The sequence below is a fragment of the Bacillus rossius genome, chromosome 1 (genome assembly GCF_032445375.1).
Source record: "Bacillus rossius redtenbacheri isolate Brsri chromosome 1, Brsri_v3, whole genome shotgun sequence".
Taxonomy (NCBI): Eukaryota; Metazoa; Arthropoda; class Insecta; order Phasmatodea; family Bacillidae; genus Bacillus; species Bacillus rossius.
Genome location: NC_086330.1, coordinates 278443482 through 278466042, shown reverse-complemented (window position 1 = coordinate 278466042; position 22561 = coordinate 278443482). Strand labels below are relative to the sequence as shown.

The 22561-nt window shown below is 38.1% G+C and overlaps 1 protein-coding gene across 1 annotated transcript in view; it reads right to left on the bottom strand.

The window, feature by feature from the left end:
- LOC134527626 (ABC transporter G family member 20-like) overlaps positions 1-22561 on the bottom strand; it is a 140416-nt gene that overhangs the window by 63247 nt on the left and 54608 nt on the right. Inside the window, exon 3 of the mRNA XM_063360472.1 lies at positions 3023-3182. Coding sequence (XP_063216542.1) covers positions 3023-3182 — 160 coding nt within the window. The remainder of the gene's footprint in view (positions 1-3022; positions 3183-22561) is intronic.

Genomic DNA, 22561 nt, shown 5'->3' with positions numbered 1-22561 from the left:
TCGGAATCCTAATTTTTGAATTGTGGAATTTTTTATATTATTTTGGCGTTTTTTTAAACATTAGAATATTATTATTATAAATTTTGGCGATTTTTGGATAAATTTGGGCTAATTTTGGCTAATTTTGAAGGTCAAAGGTCAAGGTCAAGGACAAAGTTCAAGGTCAAGGTCATCCAAGATGGCCACCGTGACGTCACAGATTCAAGATGGCGGACCGGCTCACGGCTCCACGCCCCAGCGCCAGTGCCCTGACATACCAAACTATACTACTAGTGCCATTTTAAACTGAATTTTAAAAAATATTTATTTATTAATTTAACTAAGTAAATCTGTTTTTGAAATTAGCAGACAGTAGCATTTAAAGTGTAAATTAGTGAAAAAGATAGCACCTATAGCAAATTGTTAATTTTTTCAGTCCCTAGTTTAGGGTGGTAGAACGTAACTAGATCAGCACAAGTCATATCACCACACCACGAAACGCTAGAGGACACTTGGCGAACCATATAAAGGCGCAGTTCTCAGCAGCAGTCGTCATTCGTGCTGTGGATCTCCAGAGATTTGGATGAGAAGGCCAGCATGCATCACATGTATGGGTTTGCTGCGGCAGCGCGAGGGAAGCTCAGATATTATACCGAAGATGTTTCCCAGCAAGACGCGAGGCAGCGATTACACTGCGATTACACATCTGGTAAGAAAATTTGGGACGAATAAAAATAAATTAACAAGAATATTCCTTAATTGAAAAAGGGGTTGTCTGTAAAGTCGGTTTAAGGACGATAATTTTACGTGATAACGTCATATGAAAACATTGATGAAAAATTGCATACAAACCACTTTAACTTTTCACTTCACTTTATAAACAGTTGACAAAACAGTTAACGTGTAGGTTGTGTGCTGCCGCTGTCTCTCTTCTACTCGGACGCATCGGCCGATGGAGTGGAAGAGAGATAGATGCGTCACAAGCAGATCGTGCCTCTCTATCGCTTGTTCCGCGCTCTCGCTTGCACGCTCGGCTCAGGCGGAACGTATTAATAAGTCATGCTTTTTCGTGCGTGCAGCTGGCGTTGATCGATTTATATGACGTTATCACGTCAAAAAAAATCCCTTTCAGCACAGCCTACAGGCGTAGATAAATATCAAAGTACCTATTTATCTTCTGGAATTGATTTGGAAACTTCTATAAACCCCTGGAACATTTGAAGAACTTAATATACATAACAACCTATATGTTCGCCAATATTCAGACAAAGATCGATTTAACATTTTCTCTTATTCCATGCAGTAAAAATGTTTCAAATGTTTTTAACTTAATGCATCCAGCATTGAATATCTTAACCTTATGCAATTATTTTTGTCATCCAAACAATATTTTTCATCCCTTGCACTAATACATGGTCATATAAATTTTATTTTGGACAAAGGTTTAGGTAATATTAAGATAGTTATTAATAAATACTGACAAATTTGATAACAAAATTATATTGTCTAAAATTTTAACCCCCGTTTTTACGGTAAAGTTTCATCGAAAATACTTTTAGCCAAAAGAGTCAGATAAAGTTTAGGAGTTTTACAAGAAATTATAAATAATTTGATAGTATATCTATTAAAAAAGTAATGAACTGTTTTTTTTCTTTTAACCCTTGTTATTTCCACCACTAAAATAAATTTGCTTCATATGAAAGTTTTCAACAACAATATTTAAAAGGTTAAACAAAAAAAAGTTAATTCTGTATAGTACACGGTAGACAAGTTTTATTTATTTTCTTATTTAAAGCCCAGGTTTTTTATAAACCCTTGCAGTAATGGTTTATACTATCAAAAATTGTTTCAGAGAAAAGTTTTAAATAAAAGTTATAATATTACCAAACGATCTGAACGAATTTGATGGTGTGCCTACGAAGGGAGCTATAATTTTTTTTTTGTCATTCAACCTCTGTTTATTCCACCCCTTGCAATAATAGTTGGTCGTATGAAAAATAATTTTAGACGAAAGTTGTAGATAATAATTTAAGGTACCTACATTGTAGGTAAATTCTGAATTTGGTTTTAATTCTACACCTTTTTTTTTTCAAACCCCCGCAACAATTGTTCGTATTATAAAAAATTGTTTCAGACAAAAGTTTTAAATAAAAATTATAATATTAATACATAATTTGTACGAATTCGATGTTGTGCCTACGAAGGAAGTCACAATTTTTTTTTTGTTCTCCAACCCTTGTTTCTTCAAACTCTTGCAGTTATGATTGGTCTTATCAAATAATTATTTAGACAAAATAATTTGGTATTACTCCTACGCGTTATAATACGTTCAAGCGGATGTAATATTTTCCATATTATGGGAGTTAAAGTGATTTATCTGCTTTTAAAATAACTTTCCCCATTTATACCACTTTGGTCGATATTGCCCATTAACGAATTTGACCGAGATTTTTCATTACTAGATTTTATGTATCAGTTTTTTTAGAAGTGATTTCTGTAAAATTGCGACAGTTATCGTGTCCACAAAATTATGATATATATGTATACACTTTTGAGTTGACGACGGTTTTGGGGTCCATGGATCATGAAACGAAAAACTTATATGAAAATTTTCCGAAATTTTCACCATGGTAACGGCTATAATTGGTAGTATTTCTTTGATATTAACCTAAAAAAAGACAAAAATCGGATAGCGTCTGAGGTAGTGCCTATAGAGCGGAGATCATCTCATTGTTTAGCCAGGGTCATGTACAGGAGGTTTCACTTGCGGCCTGTACAGGACGTACTACTTACGTAATGTACAGGACGTGCGTGTTTCAAATATGTAATGTACAGGGCGTGTGTCAACTACGGCATTTACAAGGAGTGTATCATCTATGGCATGTGCAGGGTGTGTGTCAACTATGGCATGTTCAGGGTATGTGTCACCTACGGCACTTACAAGGTGTGTATAAAATATGGAATGTGCAGGGTGTGTGTGTGTGTGTGTCAACTACGGAATTAACATGATATGTATCAAGTACGGAATTACAGGATGTGCTACCTGCGGCATGTATCCGATCCTCCGGCCCGGCACGCCGCTGCCCACGGTCCCAGGGGTCACTCCCAGGACCTCCACCTCGCCGGAGCACAGCCGTCGCCGCCCCACCACGCAGCTCAGGAGGGTCGTCTTGCCGCAGCCGCTCGCTCCCAGCAGGCCGTAGCTGTACACAACAACACAGCACACTCGTATATCTCCCTTGTCCAGGTGTCGCCGCCCCACCACGCAGCTCAGGAGGGTCGTCTTGCCGCAGCCGCTTGCTCCCAGCAGGCCGTAGCTGTACACAACAACACAGCACACTCGTATATCTCCCTTGTCCAGGTGTCGCCGCCCCACCACGCAGCTCAGGAGGGTCGTCTTGCCGCAGCCGCTTGCTCCCAGCAGGCCGTAGCTGTACACAACAACACAGCACACTCGTATATCTCCCTTGTCCAGGTGTCGCCGCCCCACCACGCAGCTCAGGAGGGTCGTCTTGCCGCAGCCGCTCGCTCCCAGCAGGCCGTAGCTGTACACAACAACACAGCACACTCGTATATCTCCCTTGTCCAGGTGTCGCCGCCCCACCACGCAGCTCAGGAGGGTCGTCTTGCCGCAGCCACTCGCTCCCAGCAGGCCGTAGCTGTACACAACAACACAGCACACTCGTATATCTCCCTTGTCCAAGTGTCGCCGCCCCACCACGCAGCTCAGGAGGGTCGTCTTGCCGCAGCCGCTGGCTCCCAGCAGCCCGTAGCTGTACACAACAACACAGCACACTCGTATATCTCCCTTGTCCAGGTGTCGCCGCCCCACCACGCAGCTCAGGAGGGTCGTCTTGCCGCAGCCGCTGGCTCCCAGCAGCCCGTAGCTGTACACAACAACACAGCACACTCGTATATCTCCCTTGTCCAAGTGTCGCCGCCCCACCACGCAGCTCAGGAGGGTCGTCTTGCCGCAGCCGCTGGCTCCCAGCAGCCCGTAGCTGTTCACAACAACACAGCACACTCGTATATCTCCCTTGTCCAGGTGTCGCCGCCCCACCACGCAGCTCAGGAGGGTCGTCTTGCCACAGCCACTCGCTCCCAGCAGGCCGTAGCTGTTCACAACAACACAGCACACTCGTATATCTCCCTTGTACAGGTGTCGCCGCCCCACCACGCAGCTCAGGAGGGTCGTCTTGCCGCAGCCACTCGCTCCCAGCAGCCCGTAGCTGTACACAACAACACAGCACACTCGTGTATCTCCCTTGTCCAGGTGTCGCCGCCCCACCACGCAGCTCAGGAGGGTCGTCTTGCCACAGCCGCTGGCTCCCAGCAGCCCGTAGCTGTACACAACAACACAGCACACTCGTATATCTCCCTTGTCCAGGTGTCGCCACCCCACCACGCAGCTCAGGAGGGTCGTCTTGCCGCAGCCGCTGGCTCCCAGCAGCCCGTAGCTGTACACAACAACACAGCACACTCGTATATCTCCCTTGTCCAGGTGTCGCCGCCCCACCACGCAGCTCAGGAGGGTCGTCTTGCCACAGCCGCTGGCTCCCAGCAGCCCGTAGCTGTCCACAACAACACAGCACACTCGTATATATCCCTTGTCCAGGTGTCGCCGCCCCACCACGCAGCTCAGGAGGGTCGTCTTGCCGCAGCCGCTGGCTCCCAGCAGCCCGTAGCTGTACACAACAACACAGCACACTCGTATATCTCCCTTGTCCAGGTGTCGCCGCCCCACCACGCAGCTCAGGAGGGTCATCTTGCCGCAGCCGCTGGCTCCCAGCAGCCCGTAGCTGTACACAACAACACAGCACACTCGTATATCTCCCTTGTCCAGGTGTCGCCGCCCCACCACGCGGCTCAGGAGGGTCGTCTTGCCGCAGCCGCTGGCTCCCAGCAGCCCGTAGCTGTACACAACAACACAGCACACTCGTATATCTCCCTTGTCCAGGTGTCGCCGCCCCACCACGCAGCTCAGGAGGGTCGTCTTGCCACAGCCGCTGGCTCCCAGCAGCCCGTAGCTGTCCACAACAACACAGCACACTCGTATATCTCCCTTGTCCAGGTGTCGCCGCCCCACCACGCAGCTCAGGAGGGTCGTCTTGCCGCAGCCGCTGGCTCCCAGCAGCCCGTAGCTGTACACAACAACACAGCACACTCGTATATCTCCCTTGTCCAGGTGTCGCCGCCCAACACGCAGCTCAGGAGGGTCGTCTTGCCGCAGCCGCTGGCTCCCAGCAGCCCGTAGCTGTACACAACAACACAGCACACTCGTATATCTCCCTTGTCCAGGTGTCGCCGCCCCACCACGCAGCTCAGGAGGGTCGTCTTGCCGCAGCCGCTGGCTCCCAGCAGCCCGTAGCTGTACACAACAACACAGCACACTCGTATATCTCCCTTGTCCAGGGGTCGCCGCCCCACCACGCAGCTCAGGAGGGTCGTCTTGCCGCAGCCGCTGGCTCCCAGCAGCCCGTAGCTGTACACAACAACACAGCACATTCGTATATCTCCCTTGTCCAGGTGTCGCCGCCCCACCACACAGCTCAGGAGGGTCGTCTTGCCACAGCCGCTGGCTCCCAGCAGCCCGTAGCTGTACACAACAACACAGCACACTCGTATATCTCCCTTGTCCAGGTGTCGCCGCACCACCACGCAGCTCAGGAGGGTCGTCTTGCCGCAGCCACTCGCTCCCAGCAGCCCGTAGCTGTACACAACAACACAGCACACTCGTATATCTCCCTTGTCCAGGTGTCGCCGCCCCACCACGTAGCTCAGGAGGGTCGTCTTGCCGCAGCCACTCGCTCCCAGCAGCCCGTAGCTGTACACAACAACACAGCACACTCGTATATCTCCCTTGTCCAGGTGTCGCCGCCCCACCACGCAGCTCAGGAGGGTCGTCTTGCCACAGCCACTCGCTCCCAGCAGGCCGTAGCTGTTCACAACAACACAGCACACTCGTATATCTCCCTTGTCCAGGTGTCGCCGCCCCACCACGCAGCTCAGGAGGGTCGTCTTGCCACAGCCACTCGCTCCCAGCAGGCCGTAGCTGTTCACAACAACACAGCACACTCGTATATCTCCCTTGTCCAGGTGTCGCCGCCCCACCACGCAGCTCAGGAGGGTCGTCTTGCCACAGCCGCTGGCTCTGAGCAGCCCGTAGCTGTACACAACAACACAGCACACACGTATATCTCCCTTGTCCAGGTGTCGCCGCACCACCACGCAGCTCAGGAGGGTCGTCTTGCCACAGCCGCTGGCTCCCAGCAGCCCGTAGCTGTACACAACAACACAGCACACTCGTATATCTCCCTTGTCCAGGTGTCGCCGCCCCACCACGTAGCTCAGGAGGGTCGTCTTGCCGCAGCCGCTGGCTCCCAGCAGGCCGTAGCTGTACACAACAACACAGCACATTCGTATATCTCCCTTGTCCAGGTGTCGCCGCCCTACCACGCAGCTCAGGAGGGTCGTCTTGCCACAGCCACTCGCTCCCAGCAGGCCGTAGCTGTTCACAACAACACAGCACACTCGTATATCTCCCTTGTCCAGGTGTCGCCGCCCCACCACGCAGCTCAGGAGGGTCGTCTTGCCACAGCCGCTGGCTCCCAGCAGCCCGTAGCTGTACACAACAACACAGCACACTCGTATATCTCCTTTGTCCAGGTGTCGCCGCCCCACCACGCAGCTCAGGAGGGTCGTCTTGCCGCAGCCGCTCGCTCCCAGCAGCCCGTAGCTGAACACAACAACACAGCACACTCGTATATCTCCCTTGTCCAGGTGTCGCTGCCCCACCACGCAGCTCAGGAGGGTCGTCTTGCCGCAGCCGCTGGCTCCCAGCAGCCCGTAGCTGTACACAACAACACATTCACATGTGTCGTGGGCTACAAACAGCTGACGACAGTCAACTATCCGACAGGTCTTCTTAAACCTTTTTCCCCGGCAACCAGGCGTAATTATTACAACTTAACTTCTATAGTCCTTTTTCCAAATATTTCTTCCTGAAAATCTGGAATTAAAATTTAAAATGGTTGTATGTGCTGAAACTTAAACCCATGTGAAAAAACATAACAAAGTAAAACCTTAAATTAACTTAATATTGAGAAAAGTGTAGAATACTATAGGGGTAGATAGGTAGAGAAATATAGGAGTAGGCCTTCACCCACCGCGGATCAAACTCAGGTCACCTCGGTAACAGGTGAGTGATCTAAAACATGCAATATTTGAGGCCCAGTAAATGTAAATGTAGAGGAACAGGCACAGAGTAATATATTATAGTATTTACGAGAGCAGGTAGTAAGAGTGTCGAGCCGGACCCGGATGTCTGCTATCTTGGAATGTGATGTCATGGCCACCTTCTTGGATCATCTTGACCTTTAATTGACCTTGACACCAACTACTAATGACTTAGACCCCAGCTTGGTCCTACCATAATGGAGTCCACTAATTTAAATTCGAGACATATCCGCCATTTTTAATTCCATCATCTTGTTTTGTTTGCTGGAGATAGCAATCTTGTCTACGTCTGCTGGATGCCACCATCTAGGTATCTGCTGCTTGTTCCTTGACTGCATCAGCGTTACTATTTCTCGTGCACATTTGGTCGAGTTTCATTAAATACCAGTGTTGTTATGACTCTTATACTTACATTGTATTTAATATTCATACAAAATATATTGGAAGCGATATGATATAAACCATGTCAGGCCGGATCTCTGGTATGGAAAAGTGAAGCCATTGACCAAAGTCCATCGAAAAATTAGCCAGGTTTAGAATTAATCTGGTTATATATGTAATGCATAGATGCTTGCTACTAGAACTGCTACGGTAGCTAATTTCGTACCTCATCTGCTAGAATTTTCTGCAACCATATTAGTTTATTTTACACCTGCTAGAATACTTTAACGTCAGTCAACAGATCGAAACGTCCACCATCTGCTCAGTCATACTGAACGCCATATTGAGAATTTGTGATTATAACCAAAACTTTCGGGGGAAAACATAAAAAAAATCTTATAGTATATTTTTTATGAGTCGATTAATTTACTTCCTTGATTTTAGCATCGGTCCACGAAAAATAGGTAATTGGATCTTAAAAATACTTATTTGATTAAATATCGCTAGGGCCTATAACTTTAATGAGTTACCATACAAGTCTATGTTCCAGGTGCAAGGAATAATGTTACACATTTTTTAAATCATCATTGAACACATAAATTCTATTCTACTATATAAATCGTTTATAACTTCAACTACACATGAATTTGAAACCGGTACTCTGCATGTCTTTCCATGTCACCAGTGTATTTTTGTAACACTTTATTAACACCCTGTCACACTTGTACCGAACGCAACCGGATTTTTCGATCAATACGGTTCATGACGTTTGAAACTATCAAAATTAACGACAGTATTATCCAAATAGATGCAAAAGTACCCTAGTGCAAATTAAAACAGAACAACAGGATTCGTAAATGAAAAATCAATATGCCAATAAACCAATATGGTGGCAGCGCATTCTAGCAAACGACGTAAGCATTATACGACATAGCGCTCCAAGTAGCAAGTATTTAAAACAAATATGGCACCTCAGCCTCTAACAGACACTGCTACTAATCCTCGATATTAAAAAATACGAGTCGGAATTTGTGTTGTATGTATATATCCCATTTAATCCTGAGTCTGGTACAAGTCTCATTGGATTTGAGGTCAAAGGTGTCATTTATTCATACTGGAGGTCCATCACATCACTTCAGATATATTTTGGATAAAACTTAAAAAAAAAGTCTAGGGGCCATAACTACACCGGTAGGTAATGGAACATCGATCTTATGTGCACGAGACAGAGTGACGCTGGAGCACTCTAGAAACAAACAGTAGAAATTAAATAGGTGAAGAAAACAAAATGGCTCTAGCATACAAAAACAAGATTACGATCTCTAGCAGACGAAGACCAGATGGCAGCCTAGCAGACGAAACAAGATGACGCTCTAGCACTCTAAGACAATATGGCGGCCTAGCATACGAAAACAAGATCAAGGTCATTCAATATGGCGACCGTGCTAACGTAATACAAGATGGCGGACACCTGTCCCGGGCTCCACACTCCTACTGCTGCTCTTGTAATTACTATTTATTATATACTAGGAAGTTGTAAGGCGCCTAAGGCTCTGTTGAAATATGATGAATATAACAAACACTGTCAATTTAATACACACGAAATGTTTTTTAAAAATGCAATTTCTTTTAAAATTTTGCAATTGAAAACTATGTATTACATATACATAAAATTGAAAAAAATAACTTTTTTGACAAAAAAAAATTATGTATAATATACATACCGACGGATTTTTAATAAAAAAATAACTTGAAAGCCATAAGCAAATTAAAAAATAAGAGCAAAAATTTTCGAGAGGGCATAGCTACAAAATTCAAAATATCATCAAAAGTTTCCCAGTGCGCAAACTTAGATATCCAAGACAGAAAACTTTTTTCCCCTTTTTTCGTTTAAAGCTTAACTTTCAGAGGTATAAGACTTTTGAGTAATTTTAAGCATATTTATTCGTAAGGTGTCACTTTAATTTAATTACTACGGTGTGTTCCACTGGTGTAGTTGTATTTCATATGTTACTCTATATTCACTCTTCATTTTATATTTTATACAATTTATAATGGATTACGCTAATATTAGTGCTTCGTTATACGCATGTCTCCAAGGTATACATATCTCTTTGGTATTACAGAGTCAGTAAGTCGGGAAGCCTATGATGTACATTCTATATTGCACAGACCCGAATACTCACGTTGGCAAGCCTTCTTTTCACAGACGAGAGAGCCAAACCCGAAGTTCCCCGAAGTTCATGCTCGCTTTTTTTCCCGTTCTATCTCATTGTATAAACCGGTGTGGCATTAAATTTTGCGGTCGATTAGGATAGATTAGGTACATTATAAATAATTAAAAACATTGTGGAAGGTTGGTTATATTAGGTAAGTATAGCTACATTAAAAATACTGTAAAATCATTTTATGGTTGCTTAGCAAATAACCTTTTAATATGTAGCTATCCAGGGCTGGCTAAGAAACCGTTTACATTATTTCACAGTATCTTTAACGTAGCTATCCTAACCAAATCAACCGTCCACAATGTTTTAAAGTATTTATACTGTAGCTAACCTAACCTAATTGACCATTAGTTATAATGGGTTGTATATTTATTTACAATGAACCAAAAAAAAAAAAACCCGAAGATGCACGATCGGGGGTTCGGCTCTCTCGTCTGTGAAAAGAAGGCTTGCCAACATGAGTATTCGGGTCTGTGCAATATAGAATGTACATCATAGGCTTCGCCAGTATGTCAGTGATGAGCGTAACTATATATAAAATAAATATAAACACATGTATAAAATTAATTATTTAATTTAGTAATATAATCGAGATAAATTTTAATTAATGATGACATCAAATCGATATTCTGAAAGTTTTTTATAATTTACTGATAAAAAATAATAATAAACTAACTTTAATTCTGCATGCAAATAATTATTTGAAATAAAATAATAAAAAGGACTGGAGTGATATTATAAATACGGTTGGTAAAGTTTAAAATCAATTAAATTAAAAAAAAAATTGAATACACAGTATTAAATATTAATATAAATCCGTGGATAAAGTTAGTTATTAAACTTAATTAAATAATGGAGATAAATTTGAATTATAATGAAATCAATAAACACACTGAATTTAAACAACCATGTAATAATTTATAATGTTAAAAGCAAATAAATAATACTTACGGGAACTTAACCTCACTTATATAAATGCAATTAAAAACACACTTAAAAAATTATGAACACAATTTATATTAATAATATTTAAAAAAAATGTTTTTAATTATATGGACTAGTATTCAATATAATTCACTAAAATAGGTATATGATTTAAAAGCACATATATTTTTTTATTTGTATGTAGCCTTTTATATTTTATCAATTATTCGTTGCATGTTGCGCGCGCATCGTATATATTCAGTTTCATTATTTTTTCATAACGTACTTAAAAAAGTATAATATAACCTCACTTTGTATGTAGCCTGTTTTCATCCTGTCAATATTTTTGCATGCTGCGCGCGCATTATAAACATTCACTTTCATCATTTTACCATAACGCGCCTAAAGAAGTGTAACTTAAAAATAACTTTTCATTAAATTTGAATTTAATATTTAATTCCTTATGTAATTTTATTTAGCTGTAAGGCGCCTAAGGCACCCGTTGAAAAATTATGAATACAACAAACACTTTGGTTTAATATACACGTAATATTTATCAAAAATTCAATTTATTTTAATATACAGCATATATTTAAAAAATTGTTTTAAATGAAGAACCACTTGAAAAACTAAATTACGCATTAATTGTCTCTGGTGATTCAATAATATTCATTGTTGTTGATTGATTCAGTATACACTTTCACTTGACTTGCAACTCTTGATCGTGACAAAGCCACATACAGTTGGTCAAGTGAAGATATATTGAACAATAAAATATGTATTTCATATTTAATTGCATTTAAAGGTGATACTAACCAAAAAGGAAAGACCATTCATTTACCTTATGACATTAATCATTCAAACACAGAACGACATAAGGTAAGACAATGGGCATACATATGGAAAGATAAGGTCATGTTTATGGGAAGATAATGGTTAAACACATAATTTTTCACACACAGAATTATACAAATCAACCAACACACAGAATCATAAATTTATGAGTACACGTCACTGAGCCTAAAATTTTTCAGCCTAAAATTAGGCTGGATGTATTTTAGGCTGAGTGACTGTAGGCTGAGTGACTATAGGCTATGTTACTTTAGGCTTAGTGATTTTAGGCTGAATGACTTTAGGCTGTACGACTTTAGGCTGAGTGACTTTAGGCTGAACGATTTTAGGCTGTGTGACTGTAGGCTGAGTTATTTTAGGCTGAATGACTTTAGGCTGTACGAAATTCTGATCTTGGCTGTTAATGTATGTCAGCGGTTGTATTTTTAGGCTGAACGATTTTAGGCTGAATAATTTTAGGCTGAGTGACTGTTCTGATACGCAATGGCATAAAAGTTTAAGTTTTGTGCGCTTCGCATCTCATGTAGTAACATATTTTATACCTAGGTGGCAGCACTGATACGATATATCGTAGAGGACGGTAGTGTCAGATTTCACCTGAAGATGGTGCCATGAGCACTACATTTTCGACCTTTTCATTCAGTGGCAATAACAGCTAAAGCCACAGAAATTAAACTTAAATGTATAATGAATTGGCAAGGTGAACACAACAAATAATTTGCAAATACTAAAAAGAATAATAGTAGTAATACGTTGAGAATTTCCATAGCGTTATGAAAATGTAATAATAATATACAAAACATTTGACTTAATTGGTAGAGGTCGATTCTAAATGAATGTGTGCATTAATTACAAAAATAATCTATAACCTATTTTTAATAAATAAAAAAAACATTTTGGCAGGTCAGTTATTTGTAGACTCAGTGCTATTTTGTGCCAAAAAATTAAAACCATACTGAACGGCTTGAAATTGTGTTAAAAGACACATTTAGAATAAATTGTGGACGTTATATCCACCACGCTACCATTTTACACTGGCGTCCTTTTCTTTCTTAATATGTTTTGTATGTGTACCTATAATTCAAAGTTTTGTAAGTATTCTATGACATGTTTAACAACAATTTTTCTTGAAGAATTGCACTAATAAGTTTTAGGGTTCGCATTGGTACTATATTGTAGGAAGATGTAACTTTCTTGCGACGCGATATGTGTATCATATTACAATAATATTAAATTCTTTTGAATAATTGTGAAGTGTGTGAATTTTGCATGGTTTTTTGCAGTTCAAGTTCAACAATGTCAGAAAATTTGTTATCTGTGAGATTTTTTGAGTACCTACACGTCACTGAGCGCCAGCCTAAGAATACAACTTAAGACGGTACAATAATCACTGCAATACGAAATAATTAGCAACTAGACACATTTAATAATAATTTTAATAAGTCTTGTGGCAAGAAAATTCAATAACAATGTTCTTGTCACCATATCACATAATGTGAAAATAAAATAATGAAAGACTTTACGTCCAAGGAATGAACATTGGCTATCATAAACCACTTTTTGCATACTTCATACGATACCAGACAAGCCATCACATTATCCGGGCTTCCTAGGTACATAGCTACGCACTGTGTTCGTAAATATAGTGAGAATATCTCAAGTTTAAATAGCTGACCGCAGTAACCAGGATATCTGGGACAAGCTTTCAGCCAACGCACAGGCCACCTGCCTTAATACAGTTCACCTGATGACGACTGCTAGCCATTACGTCAGGCGTCGCATCCAGTCAATGCGGATGTGTTTATATTTAATATAAAAGTAAATCAATAATAAATTATTTCAAATAAAGTGTATGACCTATAGTAATTTGTTAATTTGTTTAGCTCGCCGAATATACTACTTCTTATACTCTAGAATATAGTTAAGGAAGGGATTTTGATCGTATTGAGTAGAACATACTTATAGTTTGTATTGCGATATATCTTGTATGAATTACTTACAAATTATTTCAACAAATAAAGAAAAACATACAAATAATTACATTTTCCGAATATTCTTGTCCGTTTGAGTGTGTTTGTTTCTGTTTTAATACCTCAGCAGTATAGCAAATGCATAGTTCGATATATATAGATTATATATTTGTATATATATTTAATTTAAGGAAACAATAACCACAAAATAAGATTGTCGAATGAATATTGATCTCAAGTGATTTCAGATAACATATTGTTCGTCTGGATCTGAAAAGCAGCCCATTAATATTACCTTTCCAAGTGGTTGATATAATTAGATGAAATCGGAAATCAGCGTACACTAAAAATGCCAATAAATCTAGGCTTTTTTTTAGATGATTTCAACCAAATACTACTCGTATCACCAGAAATTCCCAAATGTTGTGACACTATAGTTACTTATTGCTGTCATGTGATTATTTCATCTATGGACATAGTAAAAAAAAACTTACTTTATTTTAATTACTTTAAACTTTCACCCGGCTGATACCAAGTTATCATTACATACGCCGGTCAGATACACATTGAAACTATCATCATTTAAAACACACACCGTGTTTGAATTATTATTTTTGTAGACTAGTACCTACATTCATATTTAGAAGCGTTCAATTGGGAAGTCATAGGCCTATATCGTCATTTGTTCAGCGATGGTTGCGATGTGGTCATTAACTTAATTCTGAAATACACAAAAAATCGTACAGCATTTTTTCCGTACACGCCACCGTTTTCGAAAAAATTAATGAATTTTGTTCGCGTCGTGAATTGTCCATACTTTTGTAATTTAAATGATAGAAACAAGCTTTTTCGGTGTTTGAATATTCACATATTGTTTTAAAATATATTTTCATTTCAAATTAAAAATTTAACTATTATGTTTTTATTAATTTTTTAAAATGTTTTTGTAGGTTTTGCGTGCTTTCCGGCATTCTGGAGCGTTCAATACTCCACAGCTTTGGTTCGAATAATGGAGATTTTGTGCTCCACAAGTCGTTCAAAATCGTTGCACTTGCCAACATCCATCGCAAAGCAGACATGAAAAAGGTTATGTAGGGTGATGTTCTGATTACAAACTAGCTGCAAAGTTATCTTTTTAATTAAGTTTTCATGAACAAACTGTTATAAAAATGTGAAATCTGAAATTTAAAAATGGGCTATGTCTATAGAAATAATAACTGAACAATTACAATCGGCCTATGCATTTAACAACATATGGATAATAAACAAACTTGACGAAGAACGGTTTATACAGTAAGTATTGCTTATTTGTTTATGAATACTTGAGAAATAAGTACTTATGTCTTATAGTGACTATGAAATCACAATAAGTTGTACTTCAACAAGTATTACTTCATGAAGTATTACTTTAAAGCATTCGAATAAGATATACTTATTTATTGTACTGTGAAATGAAAACAACGCAGTTCACTATGAATTCCGCCCTAACTGTCCTAGGCGCGAATCCCGGTTATTGAAATGCGCTGCAATCGGACATTGAGTTCTTTCTTGAATCAGGTAAACAAAATTGCTTCCTCCCGCCACCCTCTCGTTTCTCGGAAAATCCACAGCTATGGCAAGCGTTAACCTTTCTTCCCCTTCCTTTGTTAACATTCCTCAGAGAGCGAAGCCAAGATTAGCCTTGACTTCTTTCTATCCATCCCCTGGCATCATTTCGCATTATTTGATGGCAAGAGTGCTATTTCCTTATTTCGTGCTCTCGCATTCTGAATTGGGACAATGCGATATCTAAGCAATGTTAGTATGCATTTAAAACACATGATACGCGCAAAAAATGTATGCACAAATTAAAATAAATTACAACTGCAATGCTTTGTTGCATTGAAATATTGTGATGTCTCAGCACCATTTTTAACATATCCACCGTTTGCAATAACCACGTTCTACAAATATAAACAATATAGCGGATGGCAGAGAGTACGAGAGAGTGCAGCAAGTATATAGCATCGCTTTCTCTGGTACTCTCGCTCTTTCGCACTCTCTCAGCGCATTATCGAGACGGCCAGAGTGCTCTGTACGATGAATAAATGTCGTAGAAACCTGAGCACGACAGAGCACTCTAAACCAATTGAGACACGACCTGACACACGCCCTAATATATGCAATTTGCTTGCTCACTAAATAATTGACAAAATATCCGGTCATTATCAAGTTGTTATAGTCATTAATATAATATTGGGTAAATATGTAGTGTACGGATTAGCGCCAAAAAAAAATCGTACAAATCTGAAATAACTTTCATTATATGCTCTTTTACGTCCTCTTTTCATAACCGCCTGCGGAGATAAGAAATTCCAATTACTTTTGGAGATATCGAATTTTTAAATTTTAATTATTGTAAAAAAATTTTTATAAAAATCTGAAATAACTTTTATTATATGTTTTTTTTATGTTCTCTTTTCATTACAGCTTGCGGAGATAATAAATTCCAATTACTTTTGGAGATATCGAATTTTTAAATTTTAATTATTGTAAAAAAATTTTTATAAAAATCTGAAATAACTTTTATTATATGATCTTTTATGTTCTCTTTTCATTACAGTTTGCAGAGATAAGAAATACGAATTACTTTTGGAGATATCGAATTTTTAAATTTTAATAACTATACCTGCTCATTAACACGGCGTTCAGCATTGTTTTTTGTTTACGAGTATCAATTTTTTTTTTTGTATAATGTTGTCACGTGATAGTTCGTGATAGGCCAATATTCAAATGAACCAATAGGCCGCCTCCAACTTAGGTGAGTTTTTAACGTTTCAAATTTTTATGCTTTAAAAAATTACGTTCGTTCCTACTGTTAATCATTTGTTCCGGTTTGTTAGGTTAGGTCAGCTACATTATAAATACTTTAAAACTAAACAACCATTAAAATTAATTTTATTATTTTTAATGTCCGCAGGGTCGCAACTAGAGTCTCTGGCACCCGGGGCATGAATGGATTCATGCCCCCCCCCCCCCCCCCTCTTTTTTGCTCATACCACACCAATAAAGCGGGGGTCCAGGGGCCTCCCACGGAAAAATGGTGCTATTTAAGCATTTTCCATTTTAAGCATTAAAACTTTCTAACTTCTCCCTTTACAATTTTTTATGTTAATGATGAACTTAACATTTTTCTCAGAGTATTTTAAAATACATATGTTGAGACGTTATATTGTAAATCAGATTAGACATTCCTGGCATGCAAGTTAAAAAACTTTTTACCAGTTACCAGTTGTAGTAGGAATTAAAATGCAAGAGATTTCGGCGCCCCCACAGCTTTGCGCCCGGGGCGTATGCCCCGCTTGCTCCCCCCTAGTTGCGGCCCTGAATGTCCGTTCAGTTTCAAAGTATTTATAATGTAGCTGACCTGACCTAATCTACCTTTGTCCCGTTTTGTTAGTTCAGGTCAGTTACATTATAAATACTTAAAACTATACAACAAGTAAAATAAATTGATATTTTTAATTTCCGTTTAATTTGAAGTATTTATAATGTAACTAACCTTACCTTATGGAAAATTTCTGTTATTTAGTCATTCACGCGCACACGGCAAAATATAAAATGGTGACGGTCAAATGTTTACATAGGTCTTTTATTGCAAAATAAGAACGGCGATATCTCCAAAAGTAATTGGAATTTCTTATTTCCGCAGGCGGTTATGAAAAGAGGACGTAAAAGAGCATATAATGAAAGTTATTTCAGATTTGTACGATTTTTTTCGGCGCTAATCCGTACACTACATATTTACCTAATATTTTTTATCGTACTACCAAGCAATGTTATATTTATATGCACTTTTCATATTATCACATTATTTAGAAAACGCAGATTTTTTTTTTACATGTATAACCCCCAGTCTTTTCGTCCTTACAGCTGCAGGTTTTTGTGGAAAAAAATTGTTAACATGTTTACCACGTGATTTCTCATACTATGCAGCCCTGCCATATTCAGTAATTTATTTGGTTTGTTGTTAGTTAACAAATTTCGGTTCAACGTAGCTGGAAGAATGTTAGCTCTACTATGTAAATAGCTAATACTGGCCGTGCATGCTACCCTTAATAGCAACCCAGAGGTATGCGAGTCAGGTACCGGCCTAGCGTGGTAGATAACCTGCAGAAAACGAAGAAACGTAATACATCAACGTAACAATTTATTTACAGTAGCCTATGTGACGAGAGGCCGCGGTTGGTTACAGGATACTGCGCTCATCTTCTGGCACGTTTTGTTGTTGACTGCCTTACATTAACGTTTTCTATATATATATATATATATATATATATATATATATATATACACTAGCTGCAGTACCCGGCTTTGCCCGGGCTGAACACCGGGTGATATATTGTCCGCGAGTTACAGCAAAATGGATAGCGATATGTCCAGTGTGGTGCACATTAAGAAATGACACATAATTACTGTTGTGTATCTGTGACCTATGGTTTTCTGTTTAACCATGGCGATCGGTTGAAAGGTTTAGAAGTTGATGCGCTACAGTGCCATCTAGCGGCGAGTTACAAAAAAAATTGTTAGTATAAAAATCTTCTCCATGATAAAAACACTTCGATGTGCCAACTTTCATGGCGATCGGTCAAACGGTGTAAGAATTTATCGACGTCATACACGCCAACATCCAATTATATATATTCTTATATTTCGAAATTTTGGGGCTTTCTTTTTTGCGGAAAGTGGATGTTCAGGACCTCGAATGGTTTGGAACACTCCATCTCGAAAGAATAGATATTTGAAATTCCTGAAATTGTCGAAATTTTGGGGCTTTGTTCCCAGAGGGGGGCGGGGGGTTCGAGGACCCTGATTGCCTCGAAAACACTTAAAATCGAAAGAGATAGATTTTTAAAATTTTTAAACTTTCGAAATTTTGGGGCTTTAACCACATAGGGGGGAGGGGGATGTTGAGGACCCCGAATGGCTCGGAAACACTCCAAATCGAAATAGATATAAAGGAATATAAGAATGTAGGCATTTACTGTACTCCTATCTACCATAATAACAATATTGACAAATAGAAAGCTTATTACCTACCTATGAATAATTATCTAAATAAATAAATAAATAACTGTATGTTTACGAATTTACGTACATACATAATATTAAACTTCAAATTATACACGCCAAAAAAACTAAGGATGTTTGTGAAACTATTTTTTATTTGTCATAATGTTTAAAACATTTGTAGGATTTGTTTATATGTAAAACTGTGGTGGCAATATTCCGCTTATCCAAAGGAGTATAGAAACTAATAGAGATATCACTCCCTGTACACACCACAAATCTTTGAATTAAGTAAAAAAAACATAGTCCAAAATGAAACAAAAAGTATAAATAACAACTAATTTGACAAAAAAATTTATACAACTGGAATGACAATGTTAACATCCGCCTGAAATTTAATAGAAGTAGGTAGGTAAGAATATATATAAGAAATTAAATGAAATTAAAACATACATAAATAAAATTATCTCACACTCAACCAAACATAATGTTTAATATGAAATAAAGGAAGATGGCAATTACACGTAACTATTCTAATTAATAAAAAAAATCATCTTTCCTGAAATTTATACAACTGGAATGAAAATATTAACATACGCCTGAAATTTAATAGAAGTAGGTAGGTAAGAATATATATAAGAAATTAAATGAAATCAAAACATACATAAATAAAATTATCTCACACTCAACCAAACATAATGTTTAATATGAAATAAAGGAAGATGTCAATTACACGTAACTATTCTAACTAACAAAAAAAATCAACTTTACTGAAATAGTAAAATTCAAATTTTTTAACAATATATTACATAATTGATAAATATTTCTGGTCTTCGGTCTCAGCAGCCCTAGGACTCTTGACGCTCAGCAGATAAATTATAAACACTAAACCAAACTCCTTGCAAATAAGTAGGTACTGTAAAAAAATTAAAATATTGACAAATAGAATGAATGAATTTCGAAGAAATTTATAAGTTTAAGAATTTATGTACCTACATAATATTAAACTTGAAACTATCCACACAATAAAAACCTAAGAATGTTAGTGAAACTAATTTTTTTTTATTTGTCATAATACCTAAAATACGTATGTTTCCAAAATGAAACAAAGTATAAATAATGACCAATTTGACAAAAAAAATTGTACAACTTTAATGACATTGAAAACATACACGTTAAATTTAAAAGAATTATGAGTGCCCTAGGTAGGGAGAAAAAATATATATAGAAGAAATTAAATAAAAAAATGGGTGCGTGTACTTAGGTACGCGCATGAGAAGTTATACTTCTTTAGCATCATTAAAAAATAGTTTTTAATTGCATGCAAAAATATTGCGTGGAGTCCCTCCGCGTGGAATAAGTGAAACTTCGTAATGTGGAAATGAAAATAGGAATGGGTAGAAATTTATTTTTAGTAAAATCATATTGTATCAAATCAAACTAAAAAATAAAGGAAATAAATTTGTAACGATTCATAGATTGATCTTCAGAGAGAGCGATACACCTATTGAATGTCTATAAAACTAACTTTTTTATGAGAGCAGATTTTCATGATATAAATCATGAAATCATTCAACGATAAAAGCTGTTTATTTAAGTAAGCGGACGGGTTCGCCCCAAGGAGAAAATTGACGCGGCGAGACCTCGTGGACATAGAGAAATGACATACACTCACTATTTATGTGTCTATGAAACATGATTTTTTTCTGCAATTTAAATTGTAATATACAAAAACGGTATTGAAAATTGAAACAAATATGGCGACACTACAAACTGTCAAGATCTTTATTTTTTTCTTACTCTCTACTTAGTTCCTTACAATAGAAAAACGTAACGCAATGGCTTGAAAGCTATTGCTCGGCAGACATAGAGGAATGACACTAACAGTTTGTATATCTATGACACACATTACATAAAATTAAGATATATTTTTTTAACCCGTTTTAAATTTTTTTTTTTGGATAAAAGATAGCCTATGTCCATCCCCAGTATATAATATATCTCCTTGCCAAATTTCATTACGATACGTTCAGCCGTTCGGTCGGGAAAAGGTAACAAACAGACAGACAGAGTTACTTTCGCATTTATAATATTAGTAAGGATATAAATATATATATGTATATATTAATGATCAACGAATACTACACTAAAATAGTCTTGATTTTGCTTTGCTTAGCTGTCATCACCATCAAACAACTGTACTCCATCCCATACTTTTACGTTTCCGAAATCTTGTAGAATTATATAGGCTGTAATATATATTAATCTTGTAGAAATTATATATATATATATATATATATATGCATAAATAAAATTAATCCTTTACAGACAAATGCGTACTAAGATATGCTGTAAACGTAAAAAACGACTACACCCATTGTCAGTGGCCTGCGCGTAGACGTGCGAGGCACTTAGTACGGATGTATAGCGTTTGTGCGCCTGAAGGTCTCGAATATGCTAAATAATTCTAGCCGGTTGCTTTCAAAACAGTAAGAAAATACTTATGTTACTCCCCTACCACTTCGTTTTCTCCATAAATAATGTTTAGTAGTACATTCTTGACCTGTTAGTGAAACGGTTTTCAGTTTTATATTTGTGTGATTTTACCAACGTCTGTATCATTTCGACGGCGCGACTTTAACATCTTAAATATTTACTATAATTTTTAAAATTTATGTTTCTTTTAATAAGCAACTATACATTAAATGTTGGCTCATTGCATTTGCTTTCATCTATCAATAACGGTATCTTCTATTTTTACATAAATACTGCCAACAGTAGCTATACACATGAAGCCACCACCTACCGTGCTTTTATGAATACGATGGCATGGCACTTGCCATCAGAATTATAAATAATCAGACAGTTTTGTAGGAGCAGAAAATTTATTTAACTTGGTTTGACAAGCAATAACGATGTCACAAATCTATACTTGTACTGTGCAAATGAAACGTTATTCTATACTTCAAAAAGCTTTAAAAAATGGCCATAACTCTGATTTAATTGCAGTTCAACACAATTCTGTCAAAAAATCGTTTTACATTCACTATGATAGTAATAATGGGAGCAGAGATAAACATAACAGTTACAATAATATAATTGCACACAAACCATGTTCTAATGAGAAAAACAATATTTATTGATTTCGTTTAATATATTGATTTATTTTGCTGTTTGCTACAAAACACGTGGACAATAAGTTACATGAAAGACAAAAGAGTTACCACGAATTCAATCGTATCCTGTATCTTAGCAACAATTACTCACTTTTGTAAATTGATACCTTCTGAATAACGATTTTTTTTTCTCTCGTGATGTATTTCAAGGCCATCTTTTTATTTACTTCGTATTTACAAGCAAAGTGATGTGGTAATTTATCCAGTTCCTAGACAATATCATTATATATACACGCAGAATAAAAATTTAAATAGTCACATAATTTGCCTTGGGCTTGGATGCACAAGTATAGTAGAGTAACAGCTAAAAAAAAAAACTAAAGATGTACTAGGAATTCCCCCGGCCAAGCTGTTATGTAGAATTTCTGCTGTATTGACTAGCTGTCAAAGGGAGGAATGGCCGGGGACCCAGACGTTATTCCCGACTTTTACTGGCTTTAAGCATGGCAACATGGTAGGTCGCGAAATAAGTTGTAGATCTCATCTCACCCTTGACATTGCCAACACGCCCCAGGGATTTTTCCGAAGATGGCAGGTACCTAACGCCGTTAATGTTTCAAAAATGCCGAAAAACTAATAGCGTCACATACACATGCCGTCACAAATAGGAAATAACAAGTATCCATCATACATTATTAATGGCAGGGATTCGGTAAGTTGCAAATCATTCGAAATACTAATCCCGGACTTCACAGCTCTATAACTGGCGTAATTGGTGCCATAACAAAATTTAAGTATGGTACACAAAGCATAGAGGTAATATACATGT